Raw genomic sequence first — 12765 nt, forward strand, 5'->3', positions numbered from 1 at the left:
ATATATAATGCATAATGTTTAAAATAATATATTTATAAAATATACTTAATTTATATAATATTTATATAATATATTTATAAGAAGATATGGAATTTTGTATGATAAATAGTAAAAATAATTTATGTTATTGATAAATAAATGCAATAAAGTCAAAATAAGTCTTTTAAAGTGACATTAATTAGATATTTCAACTAGATTTTAAAGAAAGGAAATTAAATCTAATATTGATTTTAATATTAATATTGATTACCAATTAATATTGCAGATCATTACCAATATTCAAATAAATATTCAATATAAATATATTTTTTTTAAAAAAAGAAAGAAACGTTATATTTTTTAATTTAATGCTTTTCAAATTAATTGTGTTGATATTCTTTTATATTTTATAAATGTGGTTAATTTCGTTCAAAGGTTTATAATAAAATAAAATAACAACGATTTATCAAAACATGTATAACGATTTATTGAGGAGCTATTCAAGCATGTTAAATTTCATGAAATGCAGGTACCTACCTATCTACTCACTAGCGTTACATTAGACGCGCATTTTACTCGCAAAACTGTACGATCTATTTCTTTTTATTTTTTTCTTTGAAGGAGAGTTGCATAAAATTGCATTTAGTTCCCTTCGCCGATCTGTTCTTGTTTAGCACTATCATCGCTGCATACCAAATCAACTAACCATTTTCGTTTCAACAAAATTATTTTATATATTATCATATTATATCATCAAAATTTCATTAAATTCTTTCTTCATCAAATTTATAATCGTAACATTTTAACAATATTTTTCAATTTTTTTCTTTTTTTTTTAATAAATTATATTCAAGAATAAATAATTTAGATAAAACAAACGAATCAACTTCCTTCGTTTTCTATCATCTACATGATACATATCGAAAATAATTCTTGTATTCGAGTCAGTTGCATGCTGACAAGGTCGCTGCTATGATCGTGCTAGACACCAGAATAAATCTGCCTACGTTAGTTTTGATTGCCAGTCTTCAATGCTCTGGTATTTTTTTTCCTTTTTTCTAAGTTTTTTCCTTGTTTTTTTATTCTCTTTATTTCGTTCTTAGAATTCGTCGTTCGCTTTGTCGATCATCATCGAAAGCTAACGTCGAATTTTCGAAATGATTTCGATTAAACTTTCGTATTCGAAAACAGTGCTCGCACTATACAAAACGGTTGTTGCTGTTGCTATTTTATTATGCGTACAAACTAGAATCCTTTTTTTTAATCGTATGCAACGAGAAATCAAAATATCTTTAATAATTTTTTATACTTTTATCTTTTTTATTTTCTCTTTATAAGAATTAGATTAATCATCTGAAGTAAAATTAAAATCGAATCAGCTAATCGATAATCAATCGACGGTGATTTCTCGAAAGAGAAACGGATTCGATTTCTCGCAGCATTCGATCGTTTCTTACGCTACCAGTCGAAGATAACCTTACAAACTTAATTTACACAATCGTTCTTATGTTTTCGTGAGAAATTATACGACGTGTGAATGCAAATTATCGAGCAATCGAGAAATTTCATCTGGAAAGTTTAATCGTCTCGCTTATTAATCTTAATTTTTTTCTGAATATTTTTGTGTGTACGTATGTGTTGCGTATATTCATGCACGTGTTCTTTACATTTGTTCACCCGTGTAATTTTCGTGCTGATTTATTTTTTTTCTTTTTTTGATTCGCAGTTTTCCATTTGTATTTGATTGTTTAGTCGAAAATTATCGAGCACGACGCATTTGGAATTAGAAAGGCTGGAATCGACTACGATTTTTATTTATTTTTTTTTCCGTGAAGTTTCACTCTCTACAACGATAAATGTGCATATATCGAAAAGTATCAATTGATCGTTCTTTTCTACGAAGAATCCAAAGGGAGAAGAAGAATGGAAAGATAAATCCTTCAATTCGCATTCGATTCTTCGTCAAAGATTCTCGACACTGCCATAATTTATCAAGTTTTTACAGCTAGTTAACAGAAAAAATAAGGGCTCAAGACCAATTTCGTGATTGTTTTTCTCTAGAAAGGTAATTTTAGAAATATTTTCGAATATTAAATCAAAATTTTTTAATTTAACTAGATTTTGCATACGTAATTTTGAGTGAAAATTCGTTGATAAAGCATTTAGTAACAAGATTAAAAATTTTAAGAAAATAAAAGGTGATTGAGAAGCTTTTTGAAAAAAGGCTTTATAGAAATTTATATATTGTATATATTTATATATTTGTACAATAATTAATATTGAACCATTATTAATTATTTTTTCTAATTATAATAAGTATAATTGTTAGATTGATGCAAATGTCATATTTTAAAGATAGACTAATATTCTGTTGTTGTTATCAACTGCATTACACATTAAAAGAAATAAATTTTCTATAAATCATATTCTATAATCATAAATTAAATGTTTTACATCCATAATTATGAATTATTATATATAATTAGAATATCTTTTATTCGATAAATTGCTTTAAAAGCAATTTCCAACAAAGAAAAGTTATAAAAATTATGCACATTCGAAAATTCGTTAAATTTTAATCAATTAATCGATGTATTAAGACAAAATTTGCTCGTATATTCCAAAAAATAATCGTTATTAAATTTTTTACACTCAATAAAAATGTAAGAATTTACTTTAAACGAATAAAAAGTTTCATTCTGGTTGGCTATTTTGATATTTTGATCAAGAGAATTGTTTTAAATGCCTTTTTTCAAAAAATGCTCCTTTGAATTTTGCAATTTTGTGTCTGAAATTTTTCAAAACTGGTCTCCAAGCACCCAGTGCGTAGACATATCTACGACATGTGCACGATAAATCGAAATATATCGACTGCGATCAAGATCGAAAGCGTACATCGAATAGCCTGCGCGAATTCCTCTTTTCGATCCTTGTAAAGGATCGATGTGACAGTATCGACATTATACCGTTATGGTCGGCTCCTTACAGTTTTAATTTACGTTTTAAATTACGAGCTAGTTTCGAATAAACGCGACTTCGTCTATCGCAAATCGATTTACAAACACTACTTAATTGTGAAAGACACGATTGAATCTACAATTTAAAAGGTCGATTTCTTAGATTTCTTAGATTTTTCACGTTTCGACAGCCAATAGTCCAGTATCGATCATCTTACGACGGTTACGAAAATTTCAAAAAATTTTATGTATCGTAAAATTTTATTTTCATTTTAAGGATATATGAATAAAAATAATTTATTTTATTAACGTGAGTAAGTTATAATCATAGATAACATAAAATTTTTATTTCATTCATATATTCATAAGTCTATTTATTATATAATTTATATAATTTAGCTATATTAAAAGAAAAAATTATTCCGTTCTCTTCGAAATCGACCTTCTGGCTACACATCATACACGGAGAAAAGGGTGATACAAAATCTATGTCCAATCGAAACCGACACACACAGATAGAATAAACTGCTGTTTAGTTATTAGTTTAATAGTGATCAGCAATAATTAATTGCTTCCATCTCGTTACGTAGATTAAACAGATATAGGCATCGTAGACACGTAATGTTACTTAATGGTTGTGTTCTTTTTTTTTTTTTGTTTAAATTACTTACAGTTTCTATTTACATCTGAGTACATCGCCATCGTGATGGTCTTGAGTCTTATCACGTGTTTTCTAAGAATATATTTTCGAAGAAAGCAACCTCGAACTTTTATCATCAACGATTCACGTGGAAATTCTCGATCGAAGAAACGACTCGTGTCGATTCCTTAAAATTTTATTCCTTCTCTATTTAATCAGAGAATTCTTATCGTGAAAAATTTCTTCTCTTCCACCCGTATTCGAAATTTCGTGCAAAATATCTTCCGAGAAAAGTTTTTTTCAAAAATATCTCTCTTAAATCTCTCTTTTTGAGAATCAGAGAGTTCATCAGGAAATCGCCGACGAACCATATTTCTCCATCCGCTTTCCTCTTATGTTACAAGTGTTATTCGTAATCGCTATTACTAATCGTATTAATAAACGCGATGCAAGTTGTACTGTTTTACAATTACCATATATTATTAAATCCTCGGCCGGCCTCGCTTACCCGAAAATACAAAAATTACACGGCGGAGATCAGCCTTTTCTACTTCGTTCCCCTATTTTTTTTTCTTTTTTCTGTTTTAACCTACAAATATCAACTCTTGCCTCCTATCGTTGCGAGATAATAATAATAATAATATATTACAGGTAGCCCGCCTTTATCACACGGCGGACACTTTCAATAGATACAGAATCGAGGATACGATCGACGATCTCCTTATGATCTCTGCACCGAGCTCTCGAACGATTTCCACTGTGATCGATGAAAGGTTCGAGGAAGTTGCTAGGAAGAGAAAGAGAAAACGTACAATTAATGATGTGTGCACGGGATGTGGGATCGATTGATCGAAACTCCATACAGGTAATTCTTCGACAAATCTGTAAATTTTATAATCAATTAATTTAATTTTTTTGAGAAGATAAGAAATCTTAATTATTATTATTATTTTTTTATTTAGAAAAATGAGAGAATAGATACGATCGGAAATTTTTCAAACATCTTATCCTGGATTTCCAATTTACATACAGGTGTATGAATTTTTCTTATATCTTTCTTTATTTATCTCTTTTTTTCACGGTGAAGGGGTTGCGCCCATTCGATCGACACCCCGCACCCAGAGAGTGTATAAATCTTACAAGTGTAAGTGTGTGTTCAGGTGTATGTGTAGAAGGCATACGAGCATCCCTAAACATTATTTTGGCCGTGAATTTAGAGTGGTTGGAGCACGAATGGATGATCGCTGTTCGTCAATCGAACGACGACCGTCCATTCGCCTCTAAAAAAAAGTATACATATATACCCGCTAATAGAAACGATCCTACGTGTGTAATAGCATCGACACGAAAGAATTTCATACATATACATATCCGTAGAATGTTCGTGCATGCACAAATCGTTCCATTCATTTTCACTCCTCACCCCCTTGCTCCAATTAAAGATTTCCTCTTATTAACGTCAATTCAAGAGAGAATCTCGTGTCTCTGCAAATATAAATAATTTCTCTTTCGAAACGACTTGTGCTCTTGCCGCGTTAATAATAACGAAATATTCACACACGTGGTGGCAAATAAATGAAACACCCTGTACATACGAAAGTTTCCATAAAGTTTCTAAAAGAGTTTTCACACAGCTCTTATCGCTTTACGTACACGTATCGCCGACAAAGTTTCACCCTTACATATATTTACAGAAGCCGTGACGGCCTTAATTGGGGATTAATTAAACGCACGAGTCCACGAAGAGGTCAAGATTCGCCTGTCAAGGCCGGTTCTCCACGCGGATTTCCGGATTTCACTCCATTTGGGAACCGCCCTCGAGGAGTCCCGACGTATGTATTATTATTCGACGGTAATAAATTTCGATGATCGACTACTTGTGAAAAATTATTATAATCTAAGTGTTTCGAAGAATAATAAATTCGAGTAATAAATTTTCGAAAGTTTCGAATTTTTCGAAACGTATCATTCTATTTTTAAAGCTATCACAGAGGAATTTTCTCTTTCTTCTTTTATCATATATCATCGATGTTTCATCGCCGAGAACGTCGAGGACTCCAATCGGCCGAGTTATATATTTACAAGTACAAGACACCAAGAACAAGGGACACGCAAAACATTAAATAGACGATCATAAATCGATCAACGATCGAGCACTCGCACTTTTTCTCTTTCATTTTTTATTCTCTTTCTCTCTCTCTTTCTCTCTCTCTCTCTCTCTCTCTCTCTCCCTCTCTCTCTCCCTCTCTCTCTCTGAATTTTATCGTTAGCACACTTTACTTTGTATATATATCATCTAGAAACATAGATCGTCCCGGTGAACGTCGAAGAAAAATTCGAGAGGCGTTTTGTTTCGAGAGCGAAAGACATCTTGTTTTATTTTTTTTTTTTTTTCTTTTCTTTTCCACGAGGAAAAATGTAATAATATTTATATTATCGGAGTCTAGTACGATCGTATTCGATGAACGAACGCGAGAAAGATACTAGAGAGAAGTTTGTTCAACAGCGAGTTCTGCGAGTAAAACCATGCCGTCGAGATATTTTTCGTTAGTTACAAAAAAATATATCCTCGCGCGATGCGTTCGAAGAGGCTAAATCGTCTTTCTAAATCGAGAAGTGCCGGATCGTTGAGCCCTAGTTCCTAAAGTACCAGCTATTTTTTTCATTTTTTTGTCCTTTATTAATTAATATATATATATTTATACGTATATATACGTACGTGTATAGAGAGAAAAGAGAGTAAAAACGAGCCGCGTCCGCCTCGAAAAATGAACGTTTTTTCACGACGAAAGGAAAATCGTGACGGGCGAGCTCTCGATATAACGGGTATGTCAAGAGTTTTTCGAAAGTGTAGCGATTTTTTTTTTTTTTCGTTTATCTTACAGCCTAGCTCGAGAATGGAAGATTATAGCGTGGGAAAAATTGGAGAAATAGAAAAAAAAAAAAAAAAAGGAAAGAAAAGAAAGAAAGGGAGGGATCGGAGGGAAAGAAATAGATTTTAGATTGGAAAACGCGCACGCAAAGGTTGAACTTGTACAATTCGTCTCAACATTCACACGGTTGCTAATTCTAAAAAATACGTGTCCGCCCATCGAAAAAATGCTCGTCTTCGAATAATCTTTTTTTTTTTCTTCTTCTTCTTCTTCTTAAGTACATACCCTACACGATTAAAACCTTAGAACCTTAACGTTTTTTTTTTTTTCTTTAAATCTTAGATCGAACTCTACACTACTATGTACAACAACACGGTTTTTTTGAGGTCTTTTACTGTTTGTGCCTGCCTATTTTTTTTTTTTTTTCCCTCCCATCTCGTTCATCTTTTTCTCTTTCTTCGATGTACACCCTTTCTTATCGAGGGAACATCGAAATTTTCTTCTTCTTCTTATTCTCTTTCGTTTCGTTTTAATCGCTAAATGTGAAAAGGCTTCGGGCTACTTTCAAGGTACGCGAATTCTCGAGGTTACACGCTAATATTTACACGCTTACGAGTGCTAACAGTGTGCTCGCCGTCGAGTCACTCCCCTCGACGGTCGCCATTTTCATTTTTTTTTTTTTCTTTTTTACAGATATTACACGCACGTGACGAACTATTTTTCATTTCGAAAATTGCATTTTTCCCTGCCCTGCCATTCTTGCTACGGAATTCGAGACTATCGGAGACGTTGGACGAATTTTTCGAATTATTTATTCGAACGAATCAATCTATACAACGTCTGTTCTCATTATTTTGAACACCTAAATATCTTATATCACTAAGTAAGTAATTCAACCGATAATATTGTTGATAATATTGTATCTGTAAATATTTACTGCCAATACATAAATTTTTCCATTTACTTTTTTGCATTCGTTCATATTAATTACACTCGATATCAATAAATTTTGCATCCATAAGTGAATGAAATAATTTTCAACGGACACAAGAAGACGTTCATCGTCTAATAAAATTGCACGTTTCCTTCAAATCACGAAGAATGTAATGTAATTTCCTTTAAAAACAACTAGATTATACAATTAGGGCTTAAATATATACTTAAGTCCCTAATAATGGGACACTTATAATGAAAGAAAAGATGCTTGCTTCATCTCGTAAATTCTAATAAAAAAATGGAAATGGAAAAGTTTAAAGTTCAAAGTTCTAACTATCTAAAAAAAATTCCTCCAACGTCTTAAAAATCTAGAACGAGACCGGAATTGAACAACGCGAACAAAGCGATGGGGTCGATGGCGATTTCTTTAATTTAACAATGGTATATTGGCAGTGCTGATGCGAAAACTGTAACTCCAGGGAAGAACTACGATCGGTAGAATCCTCTTTAGAATGAGATACGCTGTAAATGTGGCACGTGCGAATGATTTTTACCTTCTATTCTGCATTAGAACAAACGTGCGTCTGGAAAACTGGTTTCTCTTCTCTACAAAATGGGTTCGCCTCGTTCCATTCTTCTCGTTTCGCTTTCTTTTTTTTTTTTATCTTCGTCAATCTTCGAGTTTCTTCAACTATATATAATCCCTCTTTCTTAGAATATTTCGAAAATGGGACGAAATTCATTTCGAGATGAAAATCCTTTTTTCTTAAAAATAATTTTCAAGTGAAATCGAAACTTTCCTTAAATGTAATACTTTAAGTATTCAAAAATTGAATATCGTTCCTTTAAAAATGGAACAAAAGTGTTTATCTTTAACTTATTCTTTTTTCCAAACGTGCAGAGTCGCGAACGAATCACGTATGATGGAAAAAACAATCGTTACAAACATCTCGTTTCATCGATTGATGAAAAAAAAAAAAAAAAAAAGAATTTCGAAAAACTTCGAAATTTCCCAAATACACAAATTAATCGAACACTCGGAAATTGCTTCCCTTCTTCTATCTCACAAATGCGAAATCGAAGACTTCGCTCCAGATCTTCTCGATCTGTTCTTTTTCCTTCCCCTCGTTTTGCTTGCTCCTCGTCGTTAAATGCGCAAAGTCGCCAAGAGATCACGTACAACCACGAAACAATTACGCAAATTTCCATTTGTGTTTTACTGTCTGTCATAAACGATCCGCAACATTTGCATCTATGTAACGATTTCTTCTTCCTCGACCTGTTTTAACGCATTATTCCAACGCAGAACGAAACGAGGCGATCCGCGTTTAAAATCGTTTTCTAGGACCCCCACGACTGCCCACGCTTCTCTCTTTTTCCTTTCTCCATCCTTAAATTGCGCAAGGTACTCGTTCTAAAACTTCGAATATTGTTCACACTTGGATGGAAATACTGTGCTGGAATACATCGATGGAATCAAGCGACTATGAATCAAGTGCATTCGATCTGTACATTTTTATTAAGGTATCTATTTTTTTTTTTTTTTTTTTTTTTAAAGTCTTCGTCTTAACGCACGAGTTTATTCCTCTAAAACGATTCTGTAACGAGGAAAAACGTGTTACCACCGTGCCTATATTTTAAAATGATTCTACGTGAAAATTCAAATATTACCTTTTATTTTATTTGTATAAATCTACATCTCGCAGTCGCAGGGTTCTCCAGAGATTTTCTCTAAATTATTTGAATTATTTCGTTTTCGTAAATCGTGCCCTGTACTTGTCGATTACTCGCAATTTAATATTTCCAATGTGTACCTTTGTGTTCCCGACTATTCTAATCTCGTGTTTATATTTAAGTTGAATCGACTTATGTGTGTATTATGAGAGTGTGTGTATGTGTGTTTATACGCGTGTTTATATCGTAAACGCAATATATTAAGGCCTCTTAGTTACTAACGACAGGTCGTCACGTTTTCATCCTCCGAGCTACGACGCTACGACGATACGAAGATGGCGACAGAATTACTTCCCGCTTCTCTTCCATCAGAAACTTCCTTTCTTCGTTAAAAAAAAAGGAGAAAAAAAAAATTGTATTCCAACGTATGTACACGCGAAATTCGAAAAGTGCTTGGCTTTATGTATATAATACTCGTATCTGGGGGAGGGGGGCAAAAGACGATTTTTGCCCGAAATTTGTCTGCGAGAAAGGACGAGAAACCTGCGTCTCCTCTTGCCTCGTCGCTTGGCTTGCACAGAAATCTGATGCATGTGCGTGTGGATCAATCGGAAGGATCGCGGAGAGATACACCAGTCGATTGTTTAAGTAAGTATACGATTAATTTTAGTCAGTTCTACTTATGTGCTCGTTTACATATGTATTCCTATTTTTCTTTTTTTTCTTTTAGGATATTAGAGAAGAGCGCCCTCTGAAATATGGTATGTAATGGTATTTCAAAAAGTGTAACGAGTTATGTTATGTGTGCAAATTATTGGGCATGATTTAAACTTTACAAGTTTCATCTTAAAATTATACTAAATTGTTTTTTCTTTTTCTTTTTCTTTTAGGAGATTTAGGACTCCCTCTTCATAGTGATCTTGAGTAACCTGACCAAGTCTTTTAGAAGGAACTATAAAAGGTGTCTTAAGTACAGTCTAATCCCTATCTTAATTCGTCCTAAATTTCTCTACTACATGTGGCTCACTGTCATCGCGGGATTAGATAACAGACAGGATTCTTGGCAGTATTTGGTACAACATTCTCGAAATGGAATTATTGGTATTATCGACTGGCTCTGTCTCTCCTCCTCGTAGTAGAGACGAAAGGTGATTAAAAGCAAAGCTGAATTGAACTCAATGCGGTGATTGCTGTGTCGAAGGAAACGTGAAAGAAACAGTGCGCATTAAAAACCTGTGAAAGAAACGTTGCAGAGTAGTAGTCAGTGCTTGGAAGGTAGAACTGAAAATATAAAAAAAAATAGACGAAGAGAAAAAAAAAATGGTGAAGGAGATGAATAATAATTAAAAAAAAAAAAAAAAGTCGACGTGCCAAATCGGAGACAAGAGAACCACCGTTTGCAAACGTCTTCTTTTCCTTGTTTTTTTTTAAATCTTTTTTTTTTTTTTCTTTTAAATCCGTAGCAACTTTATTGGTGCATCACGCGCCAGCCACTTTCCATAATGAAGGCATATTCGCTAGTGAGGAGTATACGTGGATTTTCTTTTTTGTCGCTTAATTAGTCATTATCTAATAACATAGGTACCTTACGACTTATGCATTTATCACCTAGCCTCCAGTTATTATTTCTTTTTTTTTTTTTTTTATATTCCACGGGTTCCCAATTTACACGAGAACCAACAAAATGCACACGTTTCAAGTGTGATCAATTTTCCAAAAAAAAAAAAAAAAAAAAAAAAAAAAAAAAANAAAATATGTTCCTTCTTATGTATATATGTATGTACGTCTATGTGTGTACATATACGCGTGTGCAACAACACGAAGAGAGTGTGCTCGATATCCATAATTCTCTCTGTCGCGTGTTCTCAATTTTTTGAAATTTTTCTTTATATTCTTCTTCTTCTTTTTTTCTTCTTCGTTTGCTACTTCATTGTCGCCTCGTTCTTCCTTTATCCCGAGGTTGTGTTATATCGTTAAATGCCCAACTGACCAGCTACAGTGAGCTACAATTATTTACAAATCTTGTTAAGTAAACATTTCTACAGTGTTATCTGTATTTTTTCTTTTTCTTTTTCTTTTTTCTTCTCTCTGATTTAATAGGAAACATTAATTTTCGCTCGATTTCGCACTCATTCCAATTTTTTTTTTTTTTTTTTCACTCGTTTCTACCACACGCATACACATTTTCCCACTCGTACATTCTCCCTTCGTTTCTCTCCCCGAGATTTTCCATCTCTCCTTTCGTCCCCCTAGGCTTTTATTAATTAATTAAATCGAGAATCGGACCGCGTTGCGAAACTTGGACGAAATCGTGGCGTTTCCTCTTATCTTTCAGAAAGAGTTATGGTAAATAAGTTCTCTTTCTTTCTTTTCTTTTCTTTCGTTTTTCTCCCCCTCGTTTCTCTCGCACTTGCATCCCAATTTTTATTGTTCGACGAGACCAACACACACGATTCATTGGAAATCAATCCGTGGATCGAATCTTCGACGAAATGTGCAAAAAGGCTGTTAAAAGGTTAAAACAAACAAGTCGAAGCGTAAAAGTTGGCGATAAAATTTTAGAAGAATTTTTGACAATTGCTGTTGCGGGAATCATGATTAAAAAAAGAAGGAAAAGATTACTTCTACTTTAAAAAGTTGAGATTTAAATTTACACAGTGAAAACGATTCGATATTGTTTGTCAATTGAAGAATTTAACCTGTTAACGGGCTATTCTTCAAATTCTTCTATAATAATGAAAATAAAAATTGTTCTAGAATTATTCATTTTAATTGGATCGATTTTGATATTTAAAAATATATAAAAATGGAATAATTCAATCTTGATGGAAATTATATACGACATTTATTATAGAAGAAGTGAAGAAATTGTTCGCGATAAAAACAATCCTCGTTCAAAAGATTTCACGATATTTTTCATTTCTATTACACAGGATAGTTTTTCAGCAATATAATTAAAGATATGATATTTACAATATATCCAAATATTGTAAATATACATAATATTATGTGACAATACACATTTTATTACCCATTAATTTTATTGAGGAAAAACTAACGATAATATAAATATTTTTCTCTTTTGGAAAAATAAGAAAGTCGGAGAAAGGATTGTTTTTGACGCGACGAAATAGCAAATTCAAGCGACTAATTAACTCGTTTCACTCTATTAAAAGATTATATATAATCATCAGTCTCGACGAAGCATAAAATTATAGAATACAGCCGGAAAAGTCGAAGTGGAAACAGCCTTATCCGTCCAAGTATCCGTGGTACGAGGGCTCTGTTCAATTTTCATTGTTTCTAATTAAGGCGACAGCGTTTCGTGTTTCGTGCTGGATCGATATACGCAATAATTTCACTTTCGTTCGATCGACGAAAGGGCGGAATTCATTTACAGAGCGACGAAAATTATTTTACGCATCTTATCGATCGCCTGTGATTAGACACGATGAAAATTTCGATCAATTATTATTATTATTATTATTATTATTATTATTTTATGCGACGCTGTTCGCGTTTGCTTCGGTGCTAGTTGATTCGATTCATGAGCTATTTTGCGTATTATATTTATGTATGTACACGGTGAACGCGATGACGTATTTACAAATGACGAGGAGAAACGCTTCACAGCTAGCCGAAAACGGGCATAAGACCGGCATTGTTTTTTAAATTGTACAAAAGAAAAAAAAAAAAAAAAAAAAAA

General features: G+C 32.9%; 1 protein-coding gene, 1 long non-coding RNA gene and 1 pseudogene across 2 annotated transcripts in view; 2 read left to right on the plus strand and 1 right to left on the minus strand.

The window, feature by feature from the left end:
* Positions 1–461: 461 nt before the first annotated feature.
* On the plus strand, positions 462–7276 carry LOC122712692 (annotated as a pseudogene).
* The window catches only part of LOC122712691 (serine/threonine-protein kinase NLK2), a 197352-nt gene continuing 187130 nt past the window's right edge, over positions 2544–12765 (minus strand). The window contains 2 exon segments of the mRNA XM_043932498.1: positions 2544–4382; positions 4385–4458. Coding sequence (XP_043788433.1) covers positions 4222–4382; positions 4385–4458 — 235 coding nt within the window. The 3' untranslated portion in view covers positions 2544–4221.
* On the plus strand, positions 7327–12765 carry LOC122712694. Its single transcript, XR_006346391.1, has 3 exons — positions 7327–9707; positions 9790–9820; positions 9950–12765. It is a non-coding gene; the product is annotated as an uncharacterized LOC122712694 (long non-coding RNA).

This window comes from Apis laboriosa, unplaced genomic scaffold (assembly GCF_014066325.1).
Source record: "Apis laboriosa isolate Shangri-la unplaced genomic scaffold, ASM1406632v1 scaffold204_cov149, whole genome shotgun sequence".
In the NCBI taxonomy this organism is placed as follows: domain Eukaryota; kingdom Metazoa; phylum Arthropoda; class Insecta; order Hymenoptera; family Apidae; genus Apis; species Apis laboriosa.